We start from the raw sequence: 18,198 nt of genomic DNA, 5'->3' as shown, positions 1-18,198 counted from the left end.
GTTTTTCGTCAGTTATATACTCTGTGCCCATCTCCCATTTCCTTTAGCTCAATGTCCTCTGGTTTTTAAGAGGACACATTTTGTAATTAGCTGCCCTTTTACTCTTAATGTAGCTGCAGACACCCTTGGGAGTTTCCTTCATTTTGTTTGCTAGAGGAACCTCATGTCTTCTTTAGCACTCTTGATTTGCTTCTGATGTTCTTGAAGTACTAGTTTTTCTCTGTTGCCTGTATCTGCTATGCACCTTCTTCGTAACCAAGGCCTCAAAGTCTCTAAAATCAAAGTTCCCTAATCACGCTATCGCTTTTCATTCTGACAAGAAAACAGAAACTCTGTACTCTCAGAATTTCTCTTTTGACAGCTTCCCACTTACGAACACACCTTTGCTAGAAAACGATCTGTCCCATTTCACACTTGCTGATCCTTTCTGATGCCAACGGAGCTAACCTTTCTTCAATATCGAATCTCAACCCGAAAACCATATCTATACTTCTACAAATTATCTTGAACTACTGGAATTATGATCACTTTGTCCTAAGAGTTTCCTTACACACGGTTCTGTCACCTAACTTGCCTTGTTCCCAAAAGGGAGATCCATTATCGTTCTGTCTCCAGTTGAGTCCTCTATATATTTATAAAGGAAGTAAGTCTATTCTTATTCCTCAGCTTTATCCATATATCCTAGGTAGAGAAGCTCTCAAATCTGTCGTTTCTGAGGACTGCAGTGTCATTTCCCTAACTAAAACTACCACCCATACTTTTTAATCACTCCCGCTCTATCAAGTCTAAAACAGTGGAATATTGTAACATTGTACCGCGAGTCCTGCCCTTCCTGCAATCAAGTTTCACTATTGGTTACAATGACAGAGTTCTACGCACTGATCCATACTCTATGCTCATCCGCTTTGCTTACACTGCTCCCAGAATCGAAATAGACGTAGCTCAAGATATTATTATCATCATGCTGAAGCCTCCGATTCCTGTCTTTGTATGTCGGCTTAAAAACCACTATCTAACCGGGCACTTAGGTTCCCATCCCCTGCAATTGTAGTTTAACGCTACTAGTTTTGCTAGCAAATCTTTCTGCAAGAAAATTAGACCCCAGCAGTTCCGATGCAAAGCGCCTGTAAATGTTTCAATGTCCTTGGAAGGAAGCCCAACAATCCACCAATCTGAATACGTACACAACGCTGGAAGAACTCAGCAGGTCAGGCAGCATCCGTGAGAAAAGAGCAGCCAACATTTCGGGCCCAGACCCTTCATCCACCAATCTGAAGTCCTCCATCCTGTTGTATTTCCTTCGCTACTATTTTGTCTCCTTTTTTTCTGGTCTTTCTAGCACATGCTATTTACAAAGCCGCATGCAGGACTCAGAACAAACTTAGTTTCTCTTTAAGTAGACTAAAGTTTTCTGATAGTGAGAGTGGAATTATCTCATGCTAACATTTTCGACAATAGATTCTAATATAGCTCTCAAGTGGACTTCTCTGTAGTTTTCCCGTGACATCGTTTATTAAACAATTGGGCTACTTAGACGACTTTGCTTTCATCAAGAAATATCATGTAGAAGGAATTAGAAGAAAATCAGAAGAAATCAATTTTTTTCATCTCCTCCAAACCTCAAAGACTCTACGCGCACAGAATTTTAAGCAGGCAAGTCCTTGGACCGGACTCGGTGTGTACAGATTAACCTCCCTACCGACGCTATTTATCAGCTCTACGGCATCACCGCCATTGACGGATGTCCATTGTGGGTTTGGGATGGTCAGAGCGCGCACACACTCTGCACACATGAGCATTGGAGAGCACTGCGAATTCATCCAAATCCTCGTGGTCCACACGCCTAACATTCCTCTCATTTTGGGTTACCGCTAGCTCTCAATTCACGCCTGGTCATCCTGTTTACTGCTGAGTTGGGGACAGTTAGAATCGCGGGTTATGACCAAAGGAAAACTGGCTGTAATCCTTAGCACTTCAAGGCAAAGGGGTCGACAATGTCAGATGCGTCGAAAATCAGACATAAAAATTAGTGAAAATAGTGAAAACGAAAATGGCAATATTTACGAAATGGTATCTATAGGAAAACAAAATAATAGCTCCACACTTGTCTAATGTGAATTCCAGCCAGCTTCTATCTCTCTCTCTCTCTCATACAGAGAGCGAAGAGCACCTTTTTAGGCACTAGGGCATACCATCGAAGTTGCCATCGAAGTTTACTTAAGACTACATAAGAGTTAGTATATGATGTACCCACAATGCAGTTATGATCAGTTTACAATATAAATAGATGTATCTACATTGCATACAACATACAAACAACACATGCACATTTGCACATCCCCATTACGAGAGAAATAGATTTTTTTTTGTGTTTGGTGGGAAAGGCACTATAAAGCCAACATGAGCGCATCAGCTCGGTTTAAGACCCAGCAGAAGCCACGAAACTTCCGGGAGATGACAGCGTAGAACAGCAGAATGCTCAATCGCACACTTACAGTTAGGTACAAATAGCGAATGAAATCACTTTGGTGTCTGACTCTGACCGCATGCAGGAATGCTGAGGGAAACCAATGGGTCAACTATGAGAATATACCGGGGAAGGCAATGAAGTGCGTAGACTCAACGCAACGACAGCAGAATGACAAGTCAGTGTTTCTGTGTGGGTGAATGTGTTTACGGAGTGGTGTCCATCACGTTACCTCCCTTTCTCCTGCGGTGACCATGCAGGTAGGTAGTCAGCAGTAACATTTCCTTTTCCTGCTTTATGGTGGGCACAGAATCTGAGGACTTGGAGCTCTAGGTACCACCGCGTCACTCTGGGATTACGGTCCTTCTTTGTCTGTCTCCATGTCAGACCTCTGTGGTCTGTGTAAAGGACAAACTCCCTGCCAAATGAGGCTGTCAACGGCCGTCAGTGGCCAGACACACTTCTGTAATGGTAGAGCAGCTGGACTCCCTTGGGAAGAGATTTCGGCTCAGGTAAAGGACTGGTCGCTCTTCTCCAGGTTCTCTTTGAGCAGGCACTGCTTCAGTACATACGCCCGTGGCACCCATCTAGACAGAAGGACAGCTGAAGAACACAGCTGAAGGGCATGAAAATTGTTTACCCACCTAATTGTCCACGTCACAGGGTTGCTTACAAGCTTCCCAGTATGATTAGTCCGAGATGCGGCCAGAGTGGCGAACTGGACAGTGCGCCGGCGATAGGGTACTACCGGACCCAGGAAGGACTTCACTTCCTTCTTGTGACATCCATGACTGTTACGGTTCGCTTCCACTTTGCCCGTGAGTACTCGAAACTCTCTTAATGTCCCGGCTGGTAGCCAGCATACCTAGTTGCCCTTTTTGCCCTCTCACAATTTTGCAGATTGACGGTGAGACAGTATGAATATTCCCCAGGACATTAGGTGGATGGTCCAGGTATCTGACCACATCTGATTGTGGAACACCACGCCACCTAGGTAGGCCACCCTGTCGTCCTCACAGCCTTGGAGCTCGCGGTTCATGAGCCGCTGGAAGGTGGCTGATGCACCATCAAGACCAAAGAGCATCATGGTGAACTGAACGGGCCCAGAGGTATGCAGAAGAACTAAGGGGTTTTAATTAGTCATCCAGGGGAACCGACCGGTAGCCTTGGCAAAAGTCCAGTGTAGTAGCGTAGTCCACCCGTCTAATCCTTTCCAGTAGGTCATCAATGCGTCTCCTAAGATAAGCATAAAGAAATGAAATGACATTCAACTTCTGGAAATCAGCGCATACGCTCAAGGTGCCTTCTTGGGGATGATAACGACAGCACTGCTCTACTCACTATTTGAAAGCTGGAAGACATCCAGCTCCAGCGTGGTCCGAATTTCTACACTCATAATCTTAGTCTTACTCATGTTCGTATTTGTACAATTTGTCTTCTTTTGCAGATTGACAGTTTGTCGGTGTTCAAAAGAGTCAAAAGTTTCAAAGGTGCATTTAATATTTGAGAAATGCAAACACTATACATCCTGAAATGCTTTTTCTTCGTATTTGTTTATGTACAGTTTTTCATAAGTGCTATCGCACTGATTTATTTTCCTGTAAATGCGTGCAAAACACTAATCTCGAAGTGGTATAAGCAGCTTGATAATAAATTTTATTTTGACTGAATCTACACTGGATCTTTGAGTTCGAATCAACGATTTTAAGAAAGCGCCATCCTCGTTGGGGAAAGGCATCGTGATGTGTTTTTATTTGCTTTATTTAATTAGGAACACGGCATTTGCCTTCCGGCAAAAATGGCTTAGCAACTCGCGCATGCGATGTACGTCAGTGTCACAAAATAGTTGTATTCACTCGGGATGTTGGTTAATTAATAGCCGATACAGATTCCCATTGAGAATATCTTCCTCCGTATTTAAAGTCGGACTTGTGTTTGGAATCGGCATTTGAAGTCGTATTGAGTCAAAGGTCGCCATCTTTGCTACAATGTTTCAGTTTGTTTTCGCAGTCCTAGCTGCGTCGGCCTTTCCACTGATTTTTAATGCGCTAAACTGTAGGCTTCGGGAAAGAGTCCAGCTGCCCAGCATTTCTAAGGATGGTGACGTTGTACTTGGGGGGATGTTTACTGTGCACTTAAACAGTTTCCAGCGGATAAATTTATTCACCAAACGACCAGAAGAAACGAAATGTAAAAGGTTAGTTAATTACATGACCGCTTGTAGCTTTGGTTAATCTCCCTGTTTTATTATTTCAAGAAGAAACTTACGATGAAATTTTACAGAGTAGTTTTCCTACTTGTTGAATGATTAAAGAGATAAATACACATGGGAAAATCTGTACCAAGCATCTTACCTTGCGGGATACCGGCGAGGATAAGAACGTTTCTGCCTATTAATGTTAATGCTGTCACTAATACATTCAGTGGCCACATTATTAGGCACAACCGTACCGAATGAAGTGGGCACTGAGTAACTATTCGAGGTCTTCTGATGTGGTAGCCCTTCCACTTCCAGGTTGTGCGTTCATAGATACTCGTCAGCGCAGTACTGTCGTAACGATTGGTTATCTGAATTACTCTCGCCTTCCTGTCAGCCTGAACCAGACTGGCCATTCCTCTCTAACTTCGCACAGAACTGCCGCGCACTAGAATTCTTTTTTTTTGTTCATCGCACCATCTTCTGTAAACTATAGACTGTTGTGCGTGAAACAGGAGATCAGCAGATTTTGGTATACTCAGACCACCCCATCTGACACCAATCGTCATTCCACTGGCAAAGTCACTTTTGTCATATTTTTCCCCATTCTGATGTTTGGTTTGAACAAAAACTAAACCGCTGAACACTGTCTGCATGCGTTTATGCATTGAATTGGTGCCAAGTCATTGGCTGATTAGATATTTGCGCTAATGAGCAGCTGTGAAGGTGAGTTGGACAATGACTACGGATTCAGATGGTTTGTCGAATGTGTATTATGTGTTCACATTCGGAAACCTGGATGTTGTTAACTTAGAAATAAAAGGCACCATTATATCTAGTTCTAACAGTGAATCAACAATAATTTAGCAAAACACAACCATTGTCTTCAAAGGAAAAAAGCGCACTATTCTGACAGTTGCTTGACCTCAAACCAACGGTGTCATGGCTCACTGATAATATGTTAACTCCTGTTGGATCAAACATAGGAGACTCAGACATTGTTTGAGGACATTGCGCTGTCTCAGAGTCATATAAAACAAAAAATGAGATGAGAACTCGGGACATCTGGACTTATTGTTAACATCTGTTCTAGAGACAGAAATAAGAGAACTCTTGTCGGCAGCTCTAGAGGTGTCAGCAGAAACATGTGTGAGCGAGAGGGCTGGATAAAGGGAGAAATACCCATTGAAATACTGAGCATTGACTCCAGTTGGTGTTAGGTCTAACAATCCGAATTAAACGAGGAAAAATAAAACCTCTTGTTTGCCATCCCGATCCATTATGACTGGCGTGTTTACATTTAAATTCAATTGTTGATTAAGGGTCTATTTCAGAATCAGAATCAGGTTTATTATCACCGGCGTGTGACATGAAATTTGTTAACATAGCAGCAACATTTCAATGCAATACATGGTATAGAAGAAAAAGTAAATAATAAGTAAGTAATTCTTATTCGGTATACTTTATAGAGTATATGTATATTGAATCGATTAAAATAGTGCAAAATAGATATACTACATATTAAAAAAGTGAGTTAGTGTCCAAGTGTTCAATGTCCGTTTTGGAATCGAATGGCAGAGGGGAAAAAGCTGTTTCTGAATCGCAGAGTTTGTGCCTTCAGATTTCTGTACCTTCTACCTTATGGTAACAGTGAGAAAACGGCATGCCCTGGGTGCTGGAGGTCCTGTAATGGATGCTGCCTTTCTGAGATACCGCTTCCTGAAGATGTCCTGGGTAATTTGTAGACTAGTACCTAAGATGGAGCTTACTAAATTTACAATCCTGTGCAGCTCCTTTCGTCCTCTGCAGTACTCACTCATTCCAGACAGTGCTGCAGCTTGTCAGAGCACTCTCCATGGTATATCTATAGAATGTTTTGAGTGTATTTGTTGACATACCAAATCTCTTCAAGCTCCGAATAAAGTATAGCCGCTGTCTTGTCTCCTCCATAACTGCATCGATATGTTTGGACCCGGTTACATCCTCAGAGATCTTGACACTCAGGAAATTGAAACTGCTTACTTTCTCTATTTCTGATCCCTCTATGAAGATTGGTATGTGTTCCTTCGTCTTACCCTTCCGGAAGTGCACAGTCAGCTCTTTCGTCTTACTGATGTTGAGTTCCAAGTTGTTGCTGTAGCACCACTCCACTAGCTGGCAAAATACACTCCTGTACGCCCCCTTGTCAACACCTGAGATCCTACCAACAATGGTTGTATCGTCAGCAAATTTATAGGTGGTATTTGAGCTATGCCTAGCCACACAGTCATGGGTACATAGAGAATTGAATAGTGGGCTAAGCCAACACCCCTGAGGTGCACCGATGTTGATTGTCAGCGACGAGGAAATGTTATCACCAGTCCAAACAGATTGTGGTCTTCTGGTTAGGAAGTCGAGGATCTAATTGCAGAAGGAATTAAAGAGGCCCAGGTTCTGCCACTTCTCAATCAGGATTGTAGGGATGATAGTATTACATTCTGAGCTACAGTCAACGAACAGCATCCTGACATAGGAGTTTGTGTTGTCCAGGTGGTCCAAAGCCCTGTGGAGAGCCATTGAGATTGCATCCGCCGTTAACCTATTGTGGCGATAGGCAAATTGCAACGGGTCCAAGTCCTTGCTGAGGTAGGAATTCAGTCTAGACATAAGCAACCTCTCAAAATATTTCATCATTCTCGACGTGAGTGCAAGCGGGTGATAGTCATTTAGGCAGCTCACATTATTCTTCTTAGGCACTGGTATAATTGTTGCCTTTTTGAAGCAAGCGGGGACTCACATCCGTAGCAGTGAGAGGTTGAAAATGTCCTTGAATACTCCCGCAGGTTGGTTGGCACAGGTATTCAGACATTTAACAGGTAGTCCATCGGGAACTTCCGCTTCGCGAGGGTTCACTCTCTTTAAAGCAGCTTAACATCGGCCTCTGAGACAGAGATCACAGGGTCATCAGGGGCAGCAGGGAAGTTCACAGCTGGAGTAGTATTCTCCCTTTCAAAGCGCACATAGAAGGCATTGAATTAATCTGGTAATGAAGCATCGCTGCCATTTATGCTATTGGGTTTCGCTTTGTAGGAAGTAATGTCTTACAGACCTTGCCAGTGTTGTCATGCATTTGGTATTATTAAAATACGGCATAGAAATTGTATCCGAAATGATCTACAACACACGCATAGGATTTTAAATAATCGTCTTTATTTATTGATACGGTTCAGGAGATTTTTGAAGCGTTTATTGAAAGGTATATATCTAGGAAAACAAAAGAATCCTCTCTGACTCCATGAACGCATATGTACCTCTACTGAAACAATTTCATTCTAATTCCAACCTGTGGTTGATTTTCAGTTTTGATTTAAGGGGATTCCGCCTGTTACAGACCATGATTTTTACAATTGAGGAAATAAACAGGGATGAGAGACTTCTTCCGAACATCACACTGGGTTACAGGATTCACGATGACTGCAACTCCCCCGAGATTGCGACAAAAGTCGCTCTGGCTCTAGTGAATGGGCAGGAGGAAACGTACGTGGATGAAGTGTGTGACGGGCCTCTCAATATCTCTGGGATCGTTGGTGCTGCTGAGTCCTCAGTGTCCATCGCCATTGCAAGGACAACCGGACCATTTAGAATACCACTGGTAAGATTTGGCAAAAAAAATTATAGTGGTCACAATGACGTAAACGGAACTAACAATTTTTTATCACCACGACCAGTGAATTAGGTTAATCACTGATATCTTCTAGTGTTTGAACATTTTTCTTCTATTAAATGTATAATATGTCGCCCTGTCACACACGCACATTAACTTACACACCAACTGTCTCTTCATCGCAGGTCAGCTACTTTTCCACGTGTGCCTGTCTCAGCGATAAGAACGAATATCCAAATTTTCATCGAACTATCCCAAGTGATGAGCATCAGTCCAAGGCGCTGGTGCATCTTGTTCAGAAGTTTGGATGGACATGGATTGGAACCGTTAACAGCAACAATGACTACGGCAATTCCGGGATGAGAGCCTTTGTCGAAGCTGCTGAGGATTTCGGTCTTTGCATTGCCTTCTCCGAATCATTTCACAGAACAGACTCTCCAGAGAAGATCACCAGGATTGTACAAGTGATAAATGAAGCGACCACAAAGGTCGTGGTAGCCTTTGCTGGACCTGGCGAAATGCGCATTTTATTTGCGGAGGTTCTACGGCAAAACGTCAGCGGCGTGCAGTGGGTGGGCAGTGAGGGGTGGATTACAGCAGACTTCGTCGTTGTGGAAAGTGGCCGGCGCTTCCTTACCGGGGCAATCGGAACTGCTGTGCGTGTGCAGGCAATTCCAGGGGTGCAGGACTTCCTGCTCACAATCCATCCTTCCAGATTTCCCGGTAATCCGTTATTGATGGAGTTCTGGGAGACCACCTTCGGGTGTACTCCTAGTTTCGAAAAGGCGACCAACGTAGTTGGTTCACTTGGCCGGCTCCCACAGTGTAGCGGAAATGAGAGTCTCCTTCAAATCAGCAACGCCTATACCGACTTGACCATGGACGGGAACTCTTACATTGTATATAAAGCGGTGTACGCTTTTGCTCATGCGCTTCACGATATGTTTTCATGTGGATGTGGCAAAGGGCCATTCCCGAACAAAACATGTGCACGTCTTTCAAATTTTAAACCGTGGCAGGTAAGGACTTGCACTTCATCCGTTTTATGTAGACATCTTTCGAGATAGCTATTGCAGTTTCGATATTCAGACCAGGGTATTACTTATACAGTAAATGCAGGACAAGACGACTGTCGTGGAACAGTGTGAAAGACCTTGATGTACAAATGCTAATTTCGCTGATAGTGACGGTGCAAGTAGAGAGTAAGCCTGTGTTATAGAAAAAAATTGGATCTGCATATGTTGAAGTGTTGGAGAGTGAGGTGTGAATACATACCGTTCTACGAAATAGAAACATCGAAACATAGAAAATAGGTGCAGGAGTAGGCCATTCGGCCCTTTGAGCCTCCACCACCATTCGGTATGATCATGGCTGATCATCCAACTCAGAACCCTGTACCTGGTTTCTCTCCATACCCCCGATCCCTTTAGCCGCAAGGGCCATATCTAACTCCCTCTTAAATATAAATCATGAGGGATTTTTGAAAAGTAATCCGGGAAATTAGAAGTCAGTACGTTTAACGTCAGTAGTAGGTAAATTATTGGAAGTAGTACTAAGAGATAGGATCTTCAAATATTTGGATGGACAGGGACTTGTTAGGGAGAGTCAACATGCTTGTGCGTGGTAGGTCATGTTTAACCAGTCTATTAGAGTTTTTCGAGGAGGTTACCAGGAAAGTGTATGAAGGGAAGGCAGTGGACATTGTCTACGTGGACTTCAGTAAGGCCTTCGACAAGGTCCCGCATGGGACTTTAGTTAGGAAGATTCAGTCGCTAGGTATATAAGGTGAGGTAGTGAATTGGATTAGACATTGGCTCAATGGGAGACGCCAGAGAGTGGTAGTGAAGGATTGCTTCTCTGATTTGGAGGCCTGTGACTAGCGGTGTGCCACAAGGATCAGTGCTGTGCCTATTGTTAATATATCAATGATCTGGATGATAATATGGTAAATTGGATCAGCAAATTGCTGATGATTCAAAGATTTGAGGTGTAGTGGACAGTGAGGAAGGTTTTCAAAGCTTTCAGAGGGATTTGGGCCAGATGGAAAAATGAGCTGAAAAATGGCAGACGGAGTTTAATGCGGACAAGTGTGAGGTATTGCACTTTGGAAGGACAAACCAAGGTAGAACATACAAGGTAAATGGTAGGACACTGAGGAGTGCAATAGAACAGAAGGATCTGGGAATACAGATATGAAATTCCCTAAAAGTGGCGTCACAGGCAGATAGGGTCATAAAGAGAGGTTTTGGTTCATTTGCTTTTATAAATCAAAGTATTGAGAATAAGAGTTGGAACGTTATGGTAAGGTTGTATAAGACACTGAGGCCGTATTTGGAGTATTGTGAGCAGCTTTGGTCAACCAATTACAGGAAGGATATTAACATGGTTGAAAGAGTGCAGAGAAGCTTTAGAACGATGTTGCCGGGACTTGAGAAACTGAGTTACAGAGAAACGTTGAATAGGTTAGGACTTTATTCCCTGGAACGTAGAGGAATGAGGGGAGATTTGATAGAGGAATATAAAATTATGATGGGTATAGATAGAGTGAATGCAAGCAGCTTTTTCCACTGAGGCTAGGGCGGAAAACAGAGGACTTGGGTTAAGGGTGAAAAGGGAAAAGTTTAAAGGGAACATGGGGGGGGGGGTCTTCTTCACACAAAGAGTGGTGGGAATGTGGAATGAGCTGCCCGATGAAGTGGTAAATGCGGGCTCACTTTTAACATTTAAGAAAAACTTGGACAGGTACATGGATGAGAGGTGTATGAAGGGTTATGGTCCAGGTGCAGGTCAGTGGGACTAGGCAGAGAAACGTTTCGGCACAGCCAAGAAGGGGCGAAGGGTCTGCTTCTGTGCTGTAATGTTCTATGGTTGTATGTACATGAGGTGTAGTGGGCCGAATTGCCTGCTTTATGCTGTATGTGGTTTTCGATGTTTCTATGTTTCAGAAAGCTGTTGGACTGTATTCGTTTTTAAGTCTGAGAGGCCCAAAATTAGACAGCGTACGCTAAGAGGGGAGAAATTTGAAAAGAGTCGGGGAAGGTAAGTACTTTACAGAGAGAGGGCAATATCTGGAATGTGCTGCCAGTGGAAGTGCTCCAGGCGGCTGTAGTTCCATATTTAAATGACATTTGGAGAGTTACATGGAGTGAAATGTCTTAGAGAAGACCAACACTAAAATCTTGAAGACAAGTAATCTTCTGATGTGCAGGGACCTTAACACAATCTGTTTAATTCTACTTGTAGCTCCTCCATTACATGAAATCAATTTACTTCACAACAAAAGTTGGGGAGAAGGTGCATATTGATGAGAAAGGAAATCCAACAGCCGCTTATGACATTGTAAACTGGAAAATTAATGCAAACGGTAGCCTTGAAGTTCAGACAGTTGGATATTACAACGGATCAGGTCCTCCGGGTAAAGAACTTGTGTTGAACCTACATCAGATAGTCTGGAGCGGTGGTAAGCGTCAGGTATGGTTGTCCTATTTTGTTAATAGTTAAATCGTAATTATCCATGAAATAATACTAAGATATTGTAACCAACAGCGCAAGTAAAGTATACTTGCATATGTAGAATTATAGTATTTAACATAGTGAAGGGACAGGGAGTCCATTTAAACCCAGTCATCACGTTGTATCTGTGGATTAATAATAGAGACTAAATTCTGGAGTAGAGCAAACATAATGACATTAACTGGATTTGGTAATATTTTAAAGCCAACCTAAGCTAAATAAGAAGCTAGCAGAAAATATGAAGTCACAAGACACACGTCATTACGTTAAAACGAAGCATTGTTGAAGAATTTAAAACTTTCCTGTCCAGCTTTTATTCCCACTATCACTTCCGTGTTCCCCTGAAGTTGGTGATCCGAGAACCTCTGCTTGTGAGCCGTAGCGGTAATTCCACGCTTTAGGATGACTTCGAATGAATAAAGATTTCAAACTCAGGGAGATAACGACAATCCTGAAAGGGCAGATTGGGGTCCCCGGCACACACACAAACTGTTGTCCAAATCTGCTCAGTCTGGTTCCTCTTACGTTCTCAGTCCTCAGTTGAAATTTGCACAGGTTTATACCTGACCAGATCTTTTATTAATACTGAAGTATTAAGACAGTTAAAATGTTCACATAAAAATAGTTAACATAGAAAAAGTTGGGAAGTTTCCATGGATTTTCATCTGATGAGGAAAATGAAAGGTAATTTCCAGCAACAGACTGCCTGTAGCATCGGCTTTCCTGCATTGGATTAAAGCGGATGCACCACCACCCCACCACCCACAACACCAGTCAACATTCTGTGAACACTTCTCATACATATTGAGGAGATTTAATATGTTGATTTGAGGTGATAGAATCCTTAGCAATGGGGAGATGGCACTACTTCTATTTAGAACACGGATAAATCTACCTCTTGACTTCAACATAGCCCATAACCTTCCATTCTGATTTCACCAATCTGCCTACCTAACAGTCTTTAAAATTTCCCCAAGTTATCAGTAATTGTCACCAATCACTGCAGTGCTTTCCATTCTCTACCCATTCTCGGTGTGAAAATACTACCTCTGACTCCAGTAAACTGTCCTTCATTTATCTCAAACGTTTAATCTCCGGTGAAGGGTATTGCTGCCCTGAAAAATAGGTTCTGGCTGTTCACTCTATTTATGCATCTTGTAATCTTATATAGCTCCATTAAGTCGCTTCTCATCGTTCGCTCCAAACAGGAAAGCTCTAGCGTGGTCAACCGTTCTTCATAAGCATGTTTGCTAACCTAGGTAGCGTCAAGTAAAGCTCGTTTTACACCTGCTTTAAAACTTCCAGTTGAAATTTATATTGAAGAGAAAGGACATGATCGCAATGCTCCAAACATGATCTCATCCGGATTTTATAGAAATGCAACATTACCTCGCTGCTCTTGAAATCAAAAGAAAAATCAACTTAGTAAAAGTGAAAGTAAACGAAGGCATATTTTGATCTGGATATGTGTGAAATTTCCAGCATTTATAGCTCATCTCTAAATACCCAAGAACGGGATTGTGTGTTTAGCTATTCCGAAGTAAGGCACATCTGTAGCTATGGACTTAGAAAGATAGAAAACACATAGCGCAATACAGGCCATTCGGTCCAAAAAACTGTGCTGAACATGTTATGGTTCAGTCCGGAGCCCGCATTCCGGGTCTTGATCCGGTCCGCGGACTCCGGGTTTTGAAACCGTCCCTCCTTTTGCCCTTGAGCCCAATTAGTCACACCTGTGGATCATCGTGGCTTGTTGGGGCTCAAGGAGGCGCACCTGATGCCCATCGGCTGGCGGTGTATATCGGGGGCTCTGGGACTGAGTGGAATTGGCGGCCCAGTCCCCATATCCCTTGATTCCCCTATCCATCAGATATCTATCTAGCTCCTTCTTGAAAGCATCCAGAGAATTGGCCTCCACCGTCTTCCGAGGCAGTGCATTCCACACCTCCACAACTCTCTGGGAGAAGAAGCTCTTGCTCAACTCTGTTTTAAATAACTGACCTCTTATTCTCGATCCATGCCCTCTGGTACTGGACTCTCCCAACATCTGGAACATATTTCCTGCCTCAATCCTATCAAATCCTTTAATTATCTTAAACGTTTCAATCAGATCCCCTCTCAATCTCCTCAATTCCAGTGTGTACAAGCCCAATCTCTCCAATCTCTGATAGTGAATGATCAGCCATGATCTCAGAATCGCGGTGCAGACTCGAGGGGCCGAATGGTCTACTTCTGTACCTATTGTCTATTGTCTATTGTCCTGCCTATCCTGTACCTCTGGTTGCCCTGGCGTGGAGTTCCCCTCGTTAAAACGAGTTCTTTGAGTAAGTCTGGTAGTCACCCTGGACCTAGTTCCCTTCCTATCCCTTGCCTCAGTCGGGCAAGCTTGGCTGGACTGCCTTTGCCCGATGGTGAATCTGCCCCTTTCCATCCCTCTGCCGACGGGTTGTGCCCCACAACCTTCCCAGGTGCCCCGTAACCTGCTCAGACCCCCGTGTTCCTGCTTGGGAGATGCGGGCCTTGCCCAGGAGTTATGCGGCCCGCCTGCCTGAACCCCGGGATCCTCCCGCCTGCCTGAACTCTAAGACTCTCTCGAGACCCCAGCATCACCTTGAACGTCACGTCCCTCAAGCACACCACGGTCACCAAATCTTGTCCATCGTTTGGTTGTTCCTGTCCTGCCCCTAGTACTTTAGTGCCTGCGTCCTGCACTGGGGTCCAGTCTCCTGTCCCCCATGACAGAACATTCCTTTACCTTAGAATTTTCTTATGGTTACCCATAGTCCTCTACTTTTCTGAGATTCATTTACTTGTCCTGGAGCCTCTTAAAAGACACTATCCTATCCGCCTCCACCACCGTCACCAGCAGCCCATCCCACGTACTCGGAACAAAAAAAAAATGCCCCTGACATCTCTGTACCTACTTCCAAGCAACTTAAAGCTGTGCCCTCTCATGCTAGCCATTTCAGCTCTAGGGAAAAAGCCTCTGATTATCCACACGATCTATGCCTCTCATCATCTTGTACACAAGATGTTTATGAATCTTTCGAAATGAGTGAAAAGAGCTAATGGGCAGGTTTAATTTTTAGTCATGCTTGTACAAGATGGTTTTATTTTGCTACCTTAAATTTAACATGTATTATGATGGGAATGTATAATCCATATTGCTGGTAGTCCAACAGTTTAACCACAGCAGCATTCTCCTACACTATATCACAATTCATTTGTCACAGCTGGGTAGAATTTGGAAATAGGAGAATACTCTAGTGTTTCCAAAGGCTGAATGATCAACCACGGACCGGCACAGATAAGGTGATGACGAAATTAGCAAATTATGCTCTTCAGCTGTATTGAAGGTGGAAGTGTGCAATGCAATAAGTTGATCGTCTTTGGAGCCACCTTCGATTCGTATCCAATAGCAACTCAAAGTTGAAAAGAGTAGAAAAGCGAAAGCATTCAAGGAACATTAGATGAGGTGTTTGTCGGAACTGATAATAAGGAATCTGTAAAAGTAACAGTAACACAGACTAATTCCACACGTTTGAATGGCACTCGGTACATTCTGCATGCAAATAACCAGATATTGTCTGTGATTCTGTTTTAAAGATTCCACGGGCAGTCTGTTCTGAAAATTGTTCCCCCGGTACAAGGAAAATAGCCAGGAAAGGACAACCAATTTGCTGTTTTGACTGCACATCCTGTGCGGATGGAGAAATAACTAACACTACAGGTGAGCGGATATACATGTTGGAATCTAACAATTACCCTGAGAGATTCCTGAAGCGTTCCTCTCAACAACGGAATTTTCGCATTTGTTTTTTTCAGACTCCGTAGACTGTATCAAGTGTCCTCCCCTGTACTGGTCTAACAATCGGAAAGATCAATGCATCCCGAAGAAAATAGAGTATCTGGGTTTTACCGAAATTCTGGGCATGGTGTTGGTGTTACTCGCTCTGGTTGGAGTGTGCATGTCAGGACTGATAGCGGGTCTGTTCTTTAGACATCGAGACACACCTCTGGTTAAAGCTAACAACTCTGAGCTGAGCTTCCTCCTTCTATTTGCGTTAAGCTGCTGTTTTTTATGCTCTGTCTCATTCATTGGCGAACCGTCACACTGGTCCTGTATGTTACGCCGCACGGCGTTTGGTGTCTCGTTTGTCATGTGTATCGCTTGTGTTCTGGTCAAAACCATTCTGGTGCTGACGGCATTTAAGGCAACGCATCCCAGCAGTAACAGGATGAAATGGTTTGGTCAAAGACAGCAGAGGTTAAGTGTCTTCCTCCTGGCGTCCGTGCAGGTTCTAATATGTGTGCTTTGGCTGCTCATTGAGCCTCCTTTCCCCGTGATCAATACTAAATATTACCGGGAGAGGATAATTTTAGAATGTGATACAGGATCCTCTTCAGCTTTCTACGTGGCCTCGGGTTATATCGCTCTATTATCGTGCATTTGCTTTGTGTTGGCCTTTCAGGCGCGGAAGCTGCCAGATAACTTTAACGAGGCAAAATGTATAACATTCAGCATGCTCATCTTTTGTGCGGTTTGGGTCACTTTTATTCCGGCCTCTGTGAGTTCTCCTGGGAAATACACGGTGGCGGTTGAAGTGTTTGCCATCCTGGCGTCCAGTTTTGGATTGCTGCTCTGCATTTTTGCACCGAAATGTTTTATTATTGCAGTCACTCCGGAGAAAAACACGAAAAAGCATATTATGGGTAAAGTGGATCAGAGGAATCTTTAAAGGATGCGCATCTATATGTCCTGGCCTGTAACGGCATAGAGATGCAGATTCATAGACCAATACGGCACTGATACAAAAGCTTCGGCCATGGCAGTCGATACACAGCACGCTGTCCACTCAGCTAATCTCAAATACCCTTCAAGTTCATATAAGTTCAGGCCATATCCTCATATGCTGCGTCACTCTATGTACCTGTTCAAGTGTTTTTTTTAATTATACCATTATATCTACTCAATCACGTCTCTCGACATTTCGTTTGTTATACGCACTACACTCTCTGTGGAAAAAGTTTTGGACTCTTCTAAAATTGGGAAAGGATTGTTTCATAAATTTGAACAATTCTATAAGGTCGAGCCCCGTTCGCTTACGTGGAAAGGAGTAAAAGCCGAATCTGGCCAAAAAATCCGTAAACTCGGGCCATCTCCGTCCTGGCAACATGCTCATGTACTTTCTTTACTTGTTAACCATGGCTTTGCTATAATAGAGTGAGAAAAACTGGAGACATTACTCCACGTATGTCCTCAGGAATTATTCAAATAACCTTAATGTTCCTATTCCCATACGCGGCGTCCTATCTGATGAAAGACAGCGTAACAAAAGCCGTTTATCACCATCTGACTGCTTATCCTTCCGCTGTCAACCAACTACACTCTTGTACCTTTAGGTTCCTCTGTTCCATGTCGCGCTTTATTGCTCTGCTATTCGTAGTTGAAGTCCTAAACTGGTGTTACTTTCTCACATTTATTTGTATTGAAATAATGCATTAGCGTTTCGGGGCTGCAGAGGATACAGAACTTACAAATTCACCCACTTATTGGGCTGAATTAAATGGTTAATGTAAATCTTCCATTTTAGATCTAGATGCCTTGAATTTACAGTATGGATTTCAATCAATCCAATCAATAAACATACGCGGTATTGCGATTCAATATCGCAAAGCTTTGATTTGTGCACCTCACGCATTTCATAGAGAAAACGTAACCATTAGTGGTCAGTATGACGTGCACCTGGTGTAGTCAGAGTCCTTCACTGAATCAAGGAAATCTACAGCACAGAAACAGACTATCGGTCCATAAGACATTGGGCCAGAATTAAGCCATTCGACGCATTGAACCTGTTCCATTATTCCGTCCAGTCTGATTTATTATCCGTCTTAAACCCATTCCCACGCCGTCTCCTCCTTAGACCAGAAGATTCAGCAACAGAATGCGGCCATGTGCCTAAACATGTCTCCTCCGCTATTTCATCATGAGTGATCTATTATTCTTGGCCCCAGTCTCCTTCCGTCTTCCCATATCGCTTCAACCCTGACCAATAAAGAATCCTTCCATCCGCCTTAAATATACATTAAAAACTTGGCTCCCACAGCCGCCTGTGACATCCTATACCACAGATACATTACTCTTTGGCCAAAGACATTCCTCCTCATCTTCGTTCTGAAAGGAAGTCCCTTTGTTCTGAGGCTGTGTCCTCTGGTCCTAGAATATCCCGCCATAGAAAACACCTCAGCATCTGCTCTCTTGGAGCCTTTCAACATTCAATAGGTTTCAATTAGGTCATCCCTCATACTCTTGAATTCCAGAGAATACAGGCCTGAAGCCCCTCGTGGGGCAACCCGTTGAATCCTGGAATCATTTTC

General features: G+C 43.4%; 1 protein-coding gene across 1 annotated transcript; it reads left to right on the top strand.

The window, feature by feature from the left end:
• The first annotated feature begins 2,935 nt into the window (after positions 1-2,935).
• Positions 2,936-16,559, top strand: LOC132403196 (extracellular calcium-sensing receptor-like). The gene is made up of 7 exons (XM_059986567.1): positions 2,936-2,979; positions 8,004-8,295; positions 8,493-9,101; positions 9,132-9,326; positions 11,551-11,778; positions 15,427-15,550; positions 15,646-16,559. Exons 1-7 carry the CDS (start codon positions 2,936-2,938, stop codon positions 16,557-16,559), a joined length of 2,406 nt encoding a protein of 801 aa, XP_059842550.1.
• Positions 16,560-18,198: the final 1,639 nt, after the last annotated feature.

The sequence above is a fragment of the Hypanus sabinus genome, chromosome 2 (assembly GCF_030144855.1).
Source record: "Hypanus sabinus isolate sHypSab1 chromosome 2, sHypSab1.hap1, whole genome shotgun sequence".
NCBI classification, from domain to species: domain Eukaryota; kingdom Metazoa; phylum Chordata; class Chondrichthyes; order Myliobatiformes; family Dasyatidae; genus Hypanus; species Hypanus sabinus.
Note: the sequence above shows the minus strand (reverse complement) of the source record. Positions and strands in the feature narration are given on the sequence as shown.

What these genes read in the sequence shown, in the direction of transcription:
- LOC132403196 (XM_059986567.1), top strand. Translation starts at nt 2,936, where the DNA reads ATGGTAGAGCAGCTGGACTCCCTTGGGAAGAGATTTCGGCTCAG. An exon ending in GGGAAGAGATTTCGGCTCAG is followed by an intron (nt 2,980 to 8,003) that starts GTAAAGGACTGG and finishes GTTGATTTTCAG; the next exon opens with TTTTGATTTAAGGGGATTCC. An exon ending in GACCATTTAGAATACCACTG is followed by an intron (nt 8,296 to 8,492) that starts GTAAGATTTGGC and finishes TCTTCATCGCAG; the next exon opens with GTCAGCTACTTTTCCACGTG.